Source organism: Passer montanus, unplaced genomic scaffold, assembly GCF_014805655.1.
Source record: "Passer montanus isolate IOZ18808 unplaced genomic scaffold, ASM1480565v1 scaffold15, whole genome shotgun sequence".
Lineage (NCBI taxonomy): Eukaryota > Metazoa > Chordata > Aves > Passeriformes > Passeridae > Passer > Passer montanus.
Window position 1 is genome coordinate 4,873,982 of NW_024362051.1, and position 17,757 is coordinate 4,891,738.

Sequence of the window (17,757 nt, forward strand, 5' to 3'; positions counted from 1 at the left end):
GCAGAGTAGACCTTTTTACAAAGAACATCCCTTTCTGTCATTCCTATTTGCCTAGTTCATTAAGTTTACAAATCTCTGGAAAAACTGCAGTTCTCACATACTCAGTTAAGACATTGAAGAATTTTTAGAAGTTATATTAACTCATGTTTTTGCCTACAGGCCTGGGATGCTCCCTATAATTGCATCCCTGAGAGCAGTGAGTATGGGAGGAAGACTGATGAAGAGGCTTGACTTTTTAGTGCTTGATTTTGTGACCTCAAGGATACCCTTTCAGAACACCTTCTGTTTTGCTATTCCTTTGGATGGGTGTGGAGCTGGAGTTGTATTTCCTCTGCCACATGTAGAAGTGACCTAACTTCCATGCTCTGTCTTACCTTTTTTATTACTGCTATCTTGCCATGGGACAGGGGGTGAATGCAAGACAGGTTGAGCACAAGTTGATTCTCCTGCTATCTCATTGTCTGCAGTACATAAATCTTGAAAAGTGTGCTTTGAATAGGAAAGGATACCAACTTAATGATACATTTACTCTAACTACAGCTGGATGTGCACTGAATCCTAATGCCTGCTGCAGACTCTTCATGGTAACAGATGTTGCTCTATACTTATAAAGTAAGTTTATTGCATTAGCTGCCTGTAAGCAGTTTACTCTCTAGAAGATTCATAGAGTAAATTAAAATTACCTAATTATTTGTTATCTAATTTAATAGAGAAACGGTCTTGATCTTCAGATATTACACATATATTATTACATTACAAGGCAGTATGGCAGAGGTCCCTTTCTGAACTCTGAGCTGCTAGTGAATGAGAAACTTGTACTCACATACAGACATATCTAGAGATGGGCTGCAACAGCCTTACCAGGGAGAAGCCCCTGGGCTGTGGCTTTATTTATGTATTTACTTTATTTATATTTCTTTTATTTTGCTGTGCATCCCTGTCCCTCTCTCTGGTCACCAGGCAGAGTCCTGCTGCTCCCAGCAGCCCAGCTGGCCCTGGGGAGCCCTTTGCTGTGACATCTCTGATGTGCCCCTCATCACAAGGTCCATCTCCTGCTGGGTCCCTGCAGAGACTGCAGCACAGAGCAAAAGGAATGCTCCAAGATGAGTCCAGCCTTTGTAGGTTTATCTGATGGCCAAAATTGTGTTTATTTACTAATATTTAACTAATTCTCCTCCCCACACATAACAGACCTTTCTGCTTTCAAGCTGAAAAAGTGCCACCTGTCTCCTGCTCTCAGCTCCTGGCTCTTGAATTGGGGTGAGGGAGGCTGGGTCCATCACTGGGGTTGCTCCACAAACCATGATCAGTGTGGGTTGGGAGGGGGCTTGGTTTGGGGCAGAAAGTCCCACTTGCTCCATGGGAGAACAAGTGAGCCCTCTTCCTATTGTCATGCTAACATCTACATCTTATCCTGCAATTTTCTGAGTCATTATGACAAATGGCTCATGCTGATGTCACTCATTTCCCCAAGGATCTCTCAGCTCTCCAGCCAGCATGCAGCAAGCTGGAAACAGTATTTCAAAATGAAAAATCGCAGGTGTTTCCTGGATGTCATCCAAAGGAAGGAGCGTGGATTTCAGGCAGGAATCAAATCAGACCACACAGAAAGATCTCCCTGAACACCCCAGACAGTCAACAGATGGTAGTTGTGACATTATGAGTCAACCTGCACACCTGGGAAACCATGGCCAGGAGCTGCAGAAGTGTACATTTAAATTAAGTCTTCTATAAAATTTTTTAATAAGGAAGAGCTGAAACAGCAAAAATGCCTCACCACAGACTTTGGTACTGTAGAAGAAACAAAGAACATTTTCTGCTTCATGCCATGTCCTGCCTGCTAAATGTAATGGTAATCCATATCATATTTGGAGACCCACTTAATTATCTATCATCTATCTATCTATCTATCTATCTATCTATCTATCTATCTAATTTATCCTATTATTAAACTACAGTAATGACTTGCTGGAGTCTACCAGAGGAGCATTCTGGAATGGATCTTTGAGGTTATGTTAGCTGTAGCTAATATTTGCATTGTCTTTACCAGTTTATTCCATTCTGTACCTGATTTCCTCCAGATGTTGGGGAAGTCCTGTATTTTCTCCTTATCCCTCTCCCCATCTGACAACCACATTAATATATCCTTAGCAAGATTCTTATCTCTTTGGTTAAGCCTGCTGGATACATATAATTTATGTAGCCTTCACTGACACTATCTATTTCTGATGATGGAGAAATGAATAATGCAGTTATGAGAGGAGCTTACCTGTAACTCTGAGTGCATAAATGCTACTCTGTGTTGGACTCAGGGCTCACATAAACAAAAATTTCCTAAATTGAGTATTTGAATGTTTGGGTAGATGCTTGCTGATTATCCAGCTTCTTTTCACAACCAAAATGTAGCTGCTCATAAAAGCCACATGAAAATCTGAAAATGTATATATAAAATGGCAGAAACATGGGAGGTTTTTGTTAGGAAAAAAAGGGTAAATATTATTTGAATAAGGATCATATATTGAGACGCAACACTTCCACTTTGCTGCGTCTTTTTCTTTGCAGTGACTGCAGTTCAAATTAATGGGTTTTTTTTGTGAAAACACTGTCACAAGCTATTTTGGCTTTAATACAGCAAGGAACACAAATCTTACATTTGTAGGAGAATATTTTGTGTTTGGCTTGGCAAAAATAGCTGCATGGAAACAAACTGTGGTCCTGGATTTTAATGAACCTTGTTGTTAATGACAACTACTTAATATTTTACTTGTATATTCTTTTGGGTTCATTTAAACAGCAGCTCGCCCAAGCACTGCAGAAAGACATAATATGATAAATTAGGCTAGGTCAAAGAGGAGAAATTATTTTAAATGAATACAAACATCTAATTTGTCTGGGCTTCTAATGAATTGAAATGCCAATATTACTAGAGTTGACAGCAATGTATATTCTATTAAATTCAGAGAATTCTATAGTAAGCTTTCCTTAATTTTTCCTATTCCTTTTCATGTGTTTAAACATCATATCACTGTGGTGAGACTCACTCTACTGAAGTGGAACCAATTTTCCTGTCCTGGGGTACCTATGGACCACCTTGGGTTTCAGTCACACACATACCCAGCCCCTTCCTGCTGACTGATGTGTCTGTGGGACCCCCATGTGCCTTGTGCAGTGCAGGAGCCCAGCTTTTCCCCTTGGTGCTGTAGCTCATGTTCTCCCTCAGCTTCCAGCTCCAGAGAGTCAAAAGTCTCATTGAGCAAATATTTTTGTTCTGGGGAGAAGGGACTGCAAACTCCTGAAGATGCCATGTTCACTTTATTGATGATCTGGGGACTGACAGCCTGGACCAGGGCTGGGTGACCCACAGCTTTTACTGATGCTGTGTTTTCAGCAAACTCACGGCAGACCATCCCAGACTTCCCAAGGAGGTGTGAAAAGAAGTGGAAATCTTTCCATTTGCAAATTCCATCCATCAGCTGGGAGGTTCTTGGCAATGGTCTGAAGGGTTTCATGAGCAAGTGGTGCTACACAATGAGCATTCATTAGCTGCCTGTCTCCTGCAACACCACAAATACATTATTTACCCCTCATGAGCAATAATGTGCTGTTTCTCATGGGCCAGTTTGCATTAACACCATTGCCACCACAGCCCCTGATTTATCAGTCAAGGTGTGCTTTTCAGTGATATTTACAGCCTGGCTTAATAGTGTGTCTGTTTTCTGTTTGCTGCAGATGATAATTCAGGGATTTGCTTGGCTGACTCAAAGAAATACTTGGAAACCACAGCCGGTGGGTTTGATTTTATTGCTGCAAAGATTTAAATAAACACAAATTGATTCTGTATCATGGCCTGATGTTGTGTGATGACTGTATCAGCCTCCCTTCTGCTTTGGTGACGTTTTTAAGGGTGTTTGACACAAACTTGGTTATAGTTTCTAAAACCTGTGCTTTATTCAGAGTCACAGAATCGCAGAATCATTTAGGTTGAAAAAGACCTCTCAGATCACCCAGTCCAACCATTACCCCAGCACTGCCAAGACCAGCACTAAACCATGTCCCCAGGTGCCACATCTACATGCTTTTTCAGTCCCTGCAGGCATGGTGCATTCCCAGCTTCTCTGGGCAACCTATGCCCCTTCCTTGCCACCCTCACAGGTGGTTATTTCTTTCTAATAACTAATCTAACCCTGCTCCCTGTTTGCTGGAAGCACAATGTGGGAGTCAGCCTGTAGCTGTAACAGCAGTAAAGCCAGCACCTTCCCTGCTGTCCTTTTTCCTCCCACACTTGCCCTCTGCTATGTCTGGAAAACTAGTAGATGAGCTGCCAGTGGATGAAGTGCTGTGTCCTTTGCGTGATGGCTGTTACTCTCAGACATTTTTTCCCTGCTAATTTACCAGTGCTGTCACAGACTGATGTAAGAGCTATAGCTATGGGGAGTTTGTTAGAGCATCCCTGAGCCCCCAGGGCCTCAAACAGGAGAAAAGAAGTGAACTGCGCTCGTTGACCGTTAACACAAATTGACTGCTACTTCTGCTGATGTTTTCAGCGTAATTCATTGCAGCTTGAACTTGTTGACTATCTGCATAATTTCTCCTTGAATAATTTTACTGCCATATGGGATGCTGCAGACCTTGAGTTGCTGGCTCTGCACACAACCCCTCTGCGCATTAACGAGCCTCACTTGACGAGCGGTGAACAGCGACCTCCACATCCCTGGGATGAAGCCCATGACTTCTGCTGATGTGGTTCAAGGAGGGATGGTTTTTTAACCTCCAACCTGTTATGAGAAGCACTCAGGAGTGGTGATGGTCCTGCCGACACAGTCCCTGTGCTCCCATGTGCACCTCTGTGGGGGTTCAGGTCTCTCCAGACCTTGGGGCAGGGCACACAGGACTTTCTGTGTTGGTGAAAGGAGTTTTTAGGGTGCAGAGAGGACTTTAGCCTCCAAAGCTGTAAAATTGAGTGTTTTCATCAACATTGATTTAAGCTTCTAAAGTAAAATACTGTTCAAGAAAATGACCCATCTTAACCTTGTTATACTGGCAAGTTTAAGAAATTTTTCCGAAAGCTCCTGGCCTCTACCATTTAGCCTTAATGCAAAACTTAACCTCTAGGAGTATCTGCTGCAGTTAGTAGTGTTGACAAGCTAGGCTGTCTTTCAGTCCAGATTTCATGTCTCAAGTAATTGGAATTTGTTTCAGCAAAATAGTGCTTGTCAAAAACAGGATATTTTTGTCTTAGGACTATTACAAAAATCATATTAGACATATTGATAATTAGCAATCTGTGTCTCAGCATTTCAATGGCTCCATGTAAAAACAGACTAATTTTTCCCAAGCCAAAATTATAATTATAAATTACACAGACATGTCCAGCTAATTTTAAATATAAACCCACAAAGAAGCAGTACAATGTGCTTGAGCACAGTGGGAGCTCACCTAGTTCAACTCTAGTGCTTTCAGAAGAAGTTCTGATACCGGAATGAGCTGTGGAGGGACCAGTGCCAGGTGTGGTGATAGCTGGTTGCTTCAGAGGAAGTTTAGATTGGATGTTAAGGAAAATTTCTTATGGAAAGGGTTCTCAAACCCTGGAACAGGCTGCCCAGGGCAGTGGTGGAGACATCATTCCTGGAGGGATTTAACAGGTGTGTAGATGTGGCACTTAGGGACATGGTTTAGTGGTGGTGGAGTGGGGAAATGGTTGGGCTTGATGTTTTATCTGCCCTGTTGGTATTAGAAATTGCTACCAATGGGATTTTTTGCCAGTGTGATCCACATGTGAGGGAAGAAAGGGCAATATCATGTAAATTTATCCCATTCCTCCATTAAAATACAAATTGTGGAAAAATGAAGACACGAAAAATAAATTATAAAAAAATCACATAAGGAGTTCTTAGGCTTGAGAAAATACCTTGCATTGAAGAATAAAATATACTTAACAAATCATAAAGAAGCCGATGTGTCTAGTGGACTGTAATAATTTTATAAAGAGAAAATACTTAGAAATTTTGGCTGTGGGACAAAGCTGGCATCCTATGTGCCGATGGTAGGATGCCAGAACCAGACAGCTTCAAAGCTGAAGCTGTGTTTTACACAGAGCTGACTTTGTGCTGAGCAAGCTTGGGAAGTGGAAAAGTGCCGAGGGAGCAGGACTGGCTGGCATTTGCTGTCTGAGTCAGTGTGGGGCATTTTCCTGCAGGAATTCAGCTGCGCTCGGCACAGCACGCGATGCTGTCTGCACTGGGGCTTGATGTGCTGATGGTCTGGAGAAGGAGATCAAGCTGAGGCTGAGCTGTCTGGCAGGAGATGGACCATTGCACATCAGAAAGAAAGGCGTGGGGAGAGGGCTGCCAGAGAGGTTTTGGGTGCATCAGGGCCAGTCTGGACAGGGTTTGAAGCTACCTGGTCTGGTGGAAGGTGTCCCTGCCCATGGCAGAGGGCTGGAATGAGATGAGTTTTAAGGTCCCTTTGCACCCAAATCATACTATGATTCTATGATAATTAGCCAGTAGTGAGCCTCTCTTTGTGGCCCATCAACTCATCAGATGTCAGCATTTTTGACACTGTAATTTAAAGTAATTATATTGGATTCAATGTGAAACTAAGAGTGAAACCCAGTGCAACACTAAAAGTACAGAGGAACATAACACAGCAGCTCATATGGAACTGTCTGCAAAACAGGGCTGATGTCCAGCTGAGGAAAATTCACCGTTAATGCTCAGAACAGCTTTGACAGGTACAGGAGGTACTGGCCTGCAGGAGCAGCTGTGCCAAATAGGATAAGGATTAAAAGCAGGAAATAATACAGTTGTTCAAAAACCCCTACCACTCCAAATTCCTAGCCAATGCCTTACTTAAAAAGAAAAGGCAGATGCCAGCCTGGTTCTCCTGCCTGACTCAGTTCAACTCAGGCTTTGCCAGCCCTCAGAGCAAATCTGAAGAAAGGATGAACTTTCCTCCAGAAACTCCAGCTTCTGAAAGCCCACTAACACTGCGTTTACTGTAGCCTTAAATAAAACATTAAAAACTCTCTCTGCAGTACTCCTTGCAGTAAACTCCTCTCCAGGTAACTCCACACCCAGCTCTGCTGTGATTGCAGTGCCAGCTGTGGTTACACTCTTTTAATTGAAGAGTAACTGAAGAGCACACAGCTCCTGGCCGGGGTATCTGATGGCACAGCAGTGATGTGGCCATCAAGCCATGCCTGGCATCACCCGTGTGACACAGTGACAGAAACCTTGGCTGACCTGGGAACTGGAGCTATGCTTCTGGAAATGCCAGTGGTCTGACCTTTGGAAATTGGGATGCTGCTCGTTTGATTTAGTGCTTGTCTTGTTTACGAGGCACAGCTGGCTCTCTGCTCTCGCTGTGCTCACTGCCTTCATCTGATGGCTTTGGAAAACTGTCAAAGACACCGCAGACTGCCAAGGGTTAGTGAAGTGCTGAAGTGCTTAATTAAACAAGCCTCTGGGATGTGGCAATTTGCTTGCTAGGAGCACTATACCAGGACTTGTTTTATTTTTCTTTATTTTTGTTTTCTTCTAAAGTTAGTATTGTGAACTGGATTTTTTTTTCTTTTTCATGCACTTTGTTTTCAGCTACAAGCCTTTGGAAAATATGACCCACAATCCCCATATTTCCTAAACTCAAGATGAGACATGCAAGAGCCTTTTGTGCCACTCAGATGAGTTGCCACCTTTTTTCATGATTTTCTGGAATAAGGGACAAATAAAATCACAAGGGAAAGACTTCCAAAGATAGAGAGCTTCTTTAGTAGCTCTGTCACGTCTGTGAGGACTGTAAGTCACCTGAGCATCCTGTGCCAAGGCGCCGAGGGCCATTAACAGCAGTGTGAAGGCACCACTACATCTTCCCTCTGGGCTGCGTGGTGATGACCTTTTGCTGCCACAGAACTGAGTAATGGGCATTAATTCAGCTGGTGCAGAGAGTAGTTTGGGCCAAGAACTTAGCAAGTGGCACTGGTCCTGCCCAAACCATCCTGCTCTGCTTGTACAGGCTGTAAATCTCACTGCACTGTACTGGGCAGCCAGAACTGAGGGTGTTCTGGCCAATGCATTAAGCTGGGCTGCACAGCCAGTTTACATTGCATGGGATAAAAAAAAATAAAATGTCAGGTCTGTATTTGCAGCCCCTACATCAGGTGGTCCCAGCCCAAGCTCAGCTCAACCCCCATCACTCGTGCATGACCCCAGGTCAGCACTTTTGCATTTTTGGGGCATCCTGATTTCTAGAACACGTGAGCAGATGTAAGATTCCTGCCTGGCTGTCATTCTTTGTTTTCAGTCTTATTAAAAAAAAAAATCTTTATAGGCTTGCTATTTTATTCTTTTAGAAACAAGTATTAATAAACAAACCAAACAAACCCCCAACCCTCTTGTTGGAGGCAGGTTAAAAAAGAGTGACATTTCAGGTATGTTTTTCCTCCAACAGCCGAGAAGAGCAGTCCATTCCTGGCCTTGCAGTGCTTGGCTGGGAATTTGTCTGGTCTTCAAAACCACACACCATCACACCAACTTGTGTATTAAAGAAACACATGAGTCTTCCTGGTCTCCAGATGGAGAGATGTCCCTGTGTTTTATTTCAGTCTACTTCAAAAAGTTAACAAGGAAAAGAATATAAATAAAAATCCCTTCTTTCAAAAGCGGTTGGGGGAAGTTGGCAGCATCCAAGTGAGTGGGACACCACAGTGATGGGCAGGAGCTGTGCCCACATCATGTCTGAAGTGCCTTGTGCTACAGCTGCACAAAGGAGAAAGGAGGTGTAAAATCGTGGATGCTCCATTCCTGGCAGTGTTCAAGGCTGGGCTGGACTGGGCTTGGAGCAGCCTGGTCTAGTGGAAGGTGTCCTTGCCCATGGCAGGGCTTGGAATGAGAGGAGCTTAAAGTCTCCTCCAACCCAAACCACTCTCTGATGATTAGCTCTAGAAACAGCAGCTGCTGGTACCTGCTGTGGAAGATTGTGACTGGCAGAGGGGATGCACTTCTGCAGGTTGGAGGGGAAATGAGCTCTAGTGAGCAAACAGCAGCACTGGAAGAGCCAGTTTTAAGATTGATCTCTGTTTCCTATACACGGACTTTGGGTGGTTTATTTTTATTTATTTATTTATTTATTTATTTAATTTTTTTTTGGCCCATGAAAAAATGCACAAAACAGTGAGACAGTGAGTCAGGTGATGGGTACTGGTTTCAGATGGGAATCCCATACAGAAGGCCAGTGCTGCTGCTTGCCTTGCATAATGCACTTCCTTAAGAAAAGCAGGATTTACCTCCAGGTTTTCGAAGAAAGCAATTACTGGAGAGTGAGGCAGTGAATTATGAGGGTACATGGCAGAAAGGGAAATCCCTGGGTCCTGGGGGGTCAGTGTAGGGTGACAGCTACACCTGAGAGATGGTCACAAAGCCTTGCACAGGGAGGGACAAAGGCAATCTTAGGGAAAAAAATACAAAGGCATTATGGCATGCCCACATCTCTTATGAATACACAGGTTAATGCACACCTGTCTCCCCAGCCTCTGTTCCTGTGTTCCTGTTCATCTTGTTGACCTGCTGTAGGGTCATACAGGGAATTAGCCATTATCTCCTTACAGAATTGAGATCTTGACCTCTTTTATCTGTTTTACACAGCACCCAGCTCACTACCAGGCACTCTGGCAATTAAGACCTAATCATGGTATAAATCAAGTAAATAAGTAGCTGTCAACAGGCCATCAGGACTGGTTCCTCTTGGGCAAAGCTGTGTTCAAGCAGGTCAGCATAGCAAAATGGCCCAAGGCCTTCAAGGCAGAGTGTTTGTCAACAGCCCCTCATGAAGTCTCTTTTGCAGGGGGGACCAACCCACCCTGCCAGTTCCCATCTCCCACCCACTCTGCAGACAAGCCCACCAAAATATTCTGGTATTTCTGCTGATTTTTTTTTTTAGTGGAATAAAAAAATAAAGTATTTAATGATAAGAATATGTTAACCATCAAGGTTCCAAAGGAGGGACTTGAGAGTTTTGCTTCCAGTTTAAAAGTGGATGGTTTTTGAACAGGCACGTCCATTCAGAAAGTGGAAATAGTGAGGGAAATACTAAGACAAAACAGCATTTCTAGCCTACTGCTGTTTAACCTCAGTGATGAATGGCAAATACGTCTGATCTTGACATTGGAGTCTTAGTGGGCAACCAAGGATAATTTTTCCCATGATTCTAGTGTCAGAACATCCTACTGACATATGAGTGTATAAGATAATGAAAAGATCATTAATTCAATTTAGATCAATTCTGATTAATCACCATGATTAATTAATAATTTAGGAACTAGAAATTAAGTGTGAATTGGTGGAGAACCAAAAGGATAGTGAAACTGCCCACAAAGAAATGTAGTCTCTTTTTGATAGAGTTGAAAGGCAAATAGGAGTTGAAACATTTTTTTTTGAGTATATACAAAATTTCTGTGTTGTAAAAAAAAATATCAGAGTAACAAATGTGCAGCACTTTAATGTCAGATTTGACTGTCATTGGAACTGTTCACAAGTAGTGTGGACAATCTAAATTATACTTCAATTTCTAAGTATGATATATAACCATTAGGATACTTTAGAAAAACACATCACTGGAAGTTGGGCTGGAGAGGGAACAAAGGGAACATCTTTGGAAGGTCCAAGTGGGATTTTTTCAAGTGAATGTTATTCCAATACTTTGCGACAAACAGGAAAAAGTGAGGTCTGTTACACATCTTTCACAGCCTATATATAAACCAGCCTCAAGAATATTTACCTGAACATATATATACAGGTTTGTTTTTTTTGTTTTTAATATTCTTAAAAAAGTAATATTTGCTTGATCTATGACACAATGAACATCTCTACAGGGAAACTTACCATAGGCATAATAAAATAGTCAAGAAGTCATAAAAGGTAACACAAGAGCAGTGTTTGGCCTTGGTAAAACACATTTAGGATGGCTGCAATGTATGGATACAGCTTTGTTCAAGAAAGGAGCTGTGCATATTTAAAAGTACTTACAAAGCTGGTCTTCTCCTTTCTTTGCATGGGATATGTTTCCTAATGGGATGAATACAAAATCATGGACACCATGCATTGCTGAAGGAAGGCTATGCCCACCTGTTTCACATGTCTGTGTTGCAATGATGGAAGAGTCTCTTCTAACTCCTATGGCTCATAAGTGAAAGAAATGTAGGATTCAGCACATGGATGTTGAAGGACAATTTCAAGGACTCCATGGTAAATGAATTCATAGGATTCAGCTCCCCGTCTTCGTCTGTCAGAACAGATTTTTATATTCTCTATAGAACTGAAATGGTGTAAAATACCTCAGGTCTACAGCCATGCTAAAATCCTGCTCTTCTGATAAAGCTAAACATTTAAAGCAAAGATTGCCAGTGTTATTCTGTATCCTTCTTACTTAAAATCCCTCTGTGTATGCTGTGGAATGGGTGATTTAAAGCATCTGTGGAGGGAAATAATTACGACACCACTACCTATCACTCCACGCGTTCAAGGGCAGCTTTCTACAGACTCTGGGCAACAAGGTCCTTGGCAAACCAAGCTGGGTCTGTCCAGAGGCCAATGGGTGGATCCAATGCTACTGATATTTTACCTGCAGAGAGGTTTCACCCACTTCAAGACCCCATTTTCCAAGAGATGGTTACAACTGCTTGGATGGCACCACTTCTTGCCTGACTCTGCTGCCACAGCTGCTTTTGCCCTCGTTACTTCATGGTGATGGATATAGAAAGTTAGAAAAATGCAAATATAAAAGTTTTTTATATCTTGCAAGTGTGCAAATAAATGGCTGTATGTTTTTATGGGAACTCGACTGAAATTTCTCAATGCCAGCTGTTGCATTCTTGGGTAATTCAGCTGCTTTTACATGAATGTCTTTGCTCATAACTAAAAGATAATTGACTATAAACAAGTGTACTATAAACAGAAAGAAAAAAAAAACACAAAGAAAAATTGTTTCCTGGTTGTTCTGAAAAGAAATAGGCAAATTAAGGCTATGACTAGAAAATGAGTGACCTTTCTATTAAAAATAACCTCTGTTATTTCAGCTGTTATTTTATGAAGAACCAAGTGATTCCAGTGCTCCTAAATATTTAATGAGGGAAACCAATGATTTCTAGAACTGTCGCTGTCTCCTGTAGGAATAACCATAACTAATTCTCTACCCCCAAAGAGTAGATTTTGCATATTGTTCCTGAACTGACCATACTCAAGAGACTAATGCCACCTTCTCAACAAAATTGTTTACATAAACTCTGACCCCCCTGTCAGTATTTTCCAGCTTTTACGCAGGCCTGGATGGGTAATGGCCTGGATATTTCATGGCAAATTTCTCAAATACAATCACACAAATATGCACTGGAAGAGGGGGGACTCATCCCATTGCCTTCAGTAGGACCAAGAGCAAAATGAAGTGCAGAAGCAAGCAAGCTGACAGTTACTATTTCTGTGATGCCTCCTTCTGAAATCACATCAGCGAATCCTCTCAAAGCCATCCTGCAGAGAAAACTGATCAGTTTTCATTAAATCGTTCTCCTAGGTTTCTCTGGGTTGAAAACTGCTCTGATGTTTACTTTCCCTCATCATCCAAAGGTGAATATTCAGAGGTGAATAGTCCTCGCTGCTGCCATCTCCCTGTGCTGGGGTGGGGTAGTCAGTGCAGCCAACAGGCAAGGGATACAAGGAAGAAAACTAATGCTTGGACATAACATAAAAGCTCCTCAGTATGGAAAGTCAAAATCTGTTTTGTTCTACAGAATTACCAGGTTTCAAGGCTTGTATGATATCTCAGTGGAGATATTACTCGCTTCCCAGCATTTTTCTCATAACCACAAATCATACCCACAAATAAAAAATATCCCTTCAAAACCACTTCCTATTAGCAGAGCATACCTTATATTATAAAACTTGCAAGTAGACCAGTGTTGTACCATGAAGCCTATACAGCGTTTTTTTGTCTTTTTGTTTTCCCAGTGTAAAAATATACAATGCTACTGCTCATTTCCTGCAGTGTAAAGGTCCAACTGGTCCTTGCCTGCTGAAGGCTCCACTGCTACTACCCTTTCATACCTCCCCAACCCACACCACTGTGTTACCCCTCCTTATACCTGAAACCTCACAGCGTAATGTATTTTGCCTCCCATTTATAACAAACAAGGAATCTTTAGCTGGTGTAATGAGATACTGTCCAAATAATCCACTGTCTTTCATAATTCTGTTGTAGCTGCTCCAGGGCCAGTCTTTGGACGTGATAGGGTCCTTTAGATTCTTCAGTACATTCATCCTCCCCGTTGACAGCTCTACAAAAAGCACATCTGTTTGCAAATGTGAAGTAGCATATACATAGTACTGATTGCCTTCAGTGAAGGAGGGCTGAAATGTCAGATCAGACACGTGTATGCTCGTTTTTAAGTCATAAAGCAGCTTGATTTCCCCTCGGACGGTGAGGGCCTGGACTGCGATCGTGCCGCGGGCCTGGTCCGTGCTGAGCAGGTACCGCCCGTCCGGCGACACGTGGGGCGTGCCCGACACGCGGCCGTTGGGGCCCACGACGGCGTCGGTGACGCTGTCGATGACGAGCTGCGGCGGGGCGGCCGCCGAGCGGCTCCTCCGGCACTGCACGAAGTAGTAGCCACCCAGGTGGGTGTAGGCCATGGCCTGAGGCACGCAGCCGTAGGCTTTGAGGTGGATGGTCTTGATGTGCGTCACAGTCTCCAGGTCAATCTTGTGAACCGCGTGTTTTGAGCGGTTAAAAATGAAGCCAAACCTGAAAGGGAAAACAAGGCACTGAAGTCACCTCTGGAGACATGGTGACATGCTTGAACAGAGGCAAAAGTCAGCAGAATTGGGAACCTTTTACTCTGTTGGTTTTGGAAGTGTGCACAATAATGCTGTCTCTTTTTGTAAGAAAACGTCTTTGTTTTATTGCTTCTAAAACATCCTAGAAGGAGGGATATATATCAGTTCAAATTAGCATCCTCATCCTGGAAATTTGAATATGTGCTTAGCTGCTTGAATCTTTGAGAGCTGAAATCTTTTATTGGGAAGACCAATTTCTATAGAAGTGATATCAAGGTTTGGGTGTTCAGTAGGCTAACACTGACCAGGTTTGTGTTTAATCTGTCTGAGATTACAGTAATGAAATTCAATACATACACAAGCATTCAATCGCTCAATAGAAAAGCATTCAAAATAAAGCACATTGCTGCCAGGTTGGGGTCAGAGAGTAACTACATACAATAAACATAGCTGTGTACAATAAAATTTATAACCACTGAATGAAGACCATATCTAATCCCATCTCTTAACTGACAGCACCAGAGGAAAGCTGTGGTGTGTGTTTGATACCCGTGGTGCCTGGGAACCCCTGGAGGAGATGGCAAGGCTGTGGTGCAGAGCAGACTCTTAAAAACCATCCTGCCAGCCCAGGGAAGGTGTAAAACATTTCATGAGGAACATAACCAGGGTGCCCTGAAGATAAGGGGTCTTCATTTTCTGTCTCAAGACAGGGCAAAAAACAGTGAGCAGAGGATAAATGTTCTGTAAAAGATATATACTGCAGCACATCTGACCTTTGCTGAAGACAAGAAAAGGTCAAGAATAGCCAAGAAAGGTTTCTGCTTAATTTGAGAGGGTGCCCTTAGAAACAGCCTGCTTGTGTTCCACTGGATTCACTGACACTCACTTACAAAAACTAATTTTACATCGACTATCTTTTCATCCATTCAATGCAGACAGAGGGAAATGAAGTGAGCGCTTAGTGTTGTATCTCTTTCTCAGAAGATGTAAAACTGCCTTGTCATATGTGGAGGACAATGTGCTTCTGTGCAGAAAATACATATTTTGCTTGAAACACTAGGTTTATTTCTTTATTCTTAATCCATCTGTCAATGAGACACTCAGCAATGATTTCACTTCTAAAGAATGAGCCAGTGTAGTGTGTGATCCCATGAAAATCACTGGGCTAAGCCTTTCATTTCCCCATTATACTCACATCCATTAGAGACTTCACAAAGTATCTGCAGTGCAGAGTCGTAGTGCACTGTGTGTGTGCAAATTGGATATGACACTTGTATTTCTCCTGGATGAATGAATTTTAAGTACACTTTAAAAAGTGCTTTCCCTTACAGCTTTTTTTTTTTCCCAAGACTTCCTTAATACTTGGCCAAATGCCTGAAGAACTTAAGAAATTATTTTTATCATAAATGTCCGTTTAAAGAAGTGGGTCAGGATATATTTTATGTGCCCACAGTTGCAGAAGAGGCTCAGCCCTTGCATGAAATCTGTGATCTAAAAATCTCAAAGTAAACCTTGCACTTATAGAGTTTTTAATAGACAACAGTCTACCCTTGGAACTAATAAAAATGGATATATTTCTAGATATCCATCTAAAATAAGAGGCAGCTGAAATACATATGCAGGAGTATTTGCATACAAACATTATTTGGCTAGTGGAAGAAATTGCTTAAATGTTCACCTCCCTGGGAAAGGCTGGTACTGCCATTTATTGTTTCTGAGTGGAGAATTTAGAAAATCATCTCAATGAGTCTCATTAGCCTGCAAGCAATTATTTTTTTCTGTGCTGAGGGTGAGAGAGAATGGACAAAGATCTGGCCCTGAACAAATGCAACAGGAATCAGGGACAGCATCTACAGCTTGCATACAGAAAACTATGGGCAGTAATCTATATTTATTATTTCAGCCAACTAATCACACTGAAGCAAAAGGGCAATTAAACAAACAAAAATGTGTAACTGTTCCCCCTTCCTGTCTTTGAATCCAGTTCTCAACTTTTCAGCTCAGGCTTTAATATTCAGCAGAGCTATCTACCTCCTAGCACTACTATTAGCCATAATGAAATTGTGAAAGAAAACTGGAAATATGAAGTAGAGAGAAATTACAAATGACAGCCTTGAGGCATGAATCATTATTTTGTGTTTCAGTGGCAAAATTATTTATTTTGGAACAGATTCAACACATAATCATTTAAGTGTAACTCCTTCTCTCTTGGTGTTTCCTGCAGGAAACCTAAGATAACTGTAAAGAGTTACATCATGTTTTTTGAGTGTTTAACTTAGTTAAAGTATATAGAGAACAGAAGATGGTTAAACAATTGTTATAACATGGAAATAATAGTATAAATTGCTGTGCAGTTATCATCAATTTTGATAATGTTAATGGGAAGCTTCCTGTGCCTGCTGGGAAGCAGCCAGTATTACTCCAGGTTATTAGTATGTTACTTACACAACCTCATTAACCACTACATCACATTAACATTCAAAACTGATAGTTCATGGAGGTTTGTTTTTTTTATCTGCAGTGCATACAATTTTTCTGCTCCAACCATAAAGCTCACATAGAGATCCAATACTTGAACAAGTTGGAAACACGTGAAAGAACCACTTCTTATGCTTCAGGCAGAGGACACTTTTACCACTTCAAGCAATATATCCCTGACACAGACATCTACTCAGATCTGTAACAGTTTTGTGGCAATGAAGGTGATTTTTGGGCCATCAAATACCTGGCACAAGGAAGCCAGGGCAGTGTGCCATAAGCTGCAAGGAGGGATGGCTGACTAAGGTGAGGTTTGAATGCCTGTGCATGGTCTAAAGGAAGTCCAGGATTGTTTCTTGCTGTTTTATTGATTAGCTGAATAACTACTGGCAATTTCCTCAACCATTCCTCTACTTCATGTGTGAAAATGGGGATAAATGTAGTTAAGATTCATCACAAATTCATTTATTCATTCACTCATTCATTTTTTCATTCACATCTGTAAAGTGCTTTAAAGGTTATGAGAAAGGAGCAGCCTTGGTCACCATTATTATACATTAAAATAATTTCTCACCTAACATGATTAATAATAAGATTTGTAGGTGGTATAAAAAAATCATCCACTCCTTCAAAGGGTGTGTGGATAACATGTGGATCCTCTCCAGTGCTTGCCTCTGGAATCACCTACAATAAATACACACAAGGTTGAGCACAGGATAAGCACTGAGTAAGGCAGAAAGGTAAATACAGATTAGAGACATGCACGGTACCGAGTGGCTCTTTCCAGGCTGCAGTAGACTCAACTGATTAATGATTTCAAAACACTGTTGTAGTTGTCTTGAAAAGGTGTGCTAGCAAATAGTATTTGAGGCACAACATTTGTAAGGTAAGTACACAACTTGACTTTTATAAGTTGTTTACGTCTCAAGAAAGAGCAGTCAAGCAGGAACTGAAGCAGTATGACAACAGTAGGACCATAATAATTTATCCCTCACTGTCTAAAGTAAACATTTACTTCGTGGTCATATTTATTAATCTCACTTTAACGCACAGTGATAATTTACCACCCTGAAGGATCAAACACTAACTCACAGCAGTTAATTATCACTTTGAAGGAGAAAAACTGTCCATCCATTGATATAAAGTCCAGGGAGGAGTGACAAGTGCCCTTTGGCTGTCCCCTGGTCCTGTCCTCCAGCACAGCACAGATCTCCATGGACAGGGGACTCAGCTCCTCCACTGCTCCAGAAGGGAAAAGTTTTCAAAAATTAAAATGTTAAACACTCAAATTGTTTGCTGGATTTAAGATGACTTTAGTCCATTCATTAGGACCTTCTGCTGCTCTAATCTGCAGCAGTTGTTGCTTTGAATTTATAGCTACATAACTCATGAAACACATGCTAAATCCCTAAAAGGTTTATTTCAGACAGCTGTTCTGGTCATGCCATTTAGATTTCTT

The 17,757-nt window shown here is 41.8% G+C and overlaps 1 protein-coding gene across 3 annotated transcripts in view; it reads right to left on the bottom strand.

Moving 5' to 3' along the window:
• Positions 1-10,271: 10,271 nt before the first annotated feature.
• Positions 10,272-17,757, bottom strand: part of FSTL4 (follistatin like 4) — a 209,829-nt gene continuing 202,343 nt past the window's right edge. For 2 of the 3 annotated variants that reach the window (XM_039701794.1, XM_039701795.1), the window contains 2 exons: positions 16,873-16,982; positions 10,272-13,788 (listed from right to left, as the gene is read on the bottom strand). In XM_039701794.1, the coding sequence (XP_039557728.1) occupies positions 13,086-13,788; positions 16,873-16,982 (813 nt within the window). In that variant the 3' untranslated portion in view covers positions 10,272-13,085. The remainder of the gene's footprint in view (positions 13,789-16,872; positions 16,983-17,757) is intronic. The other variant, XM_039701793.1, reaches the window with a different exon arrangement.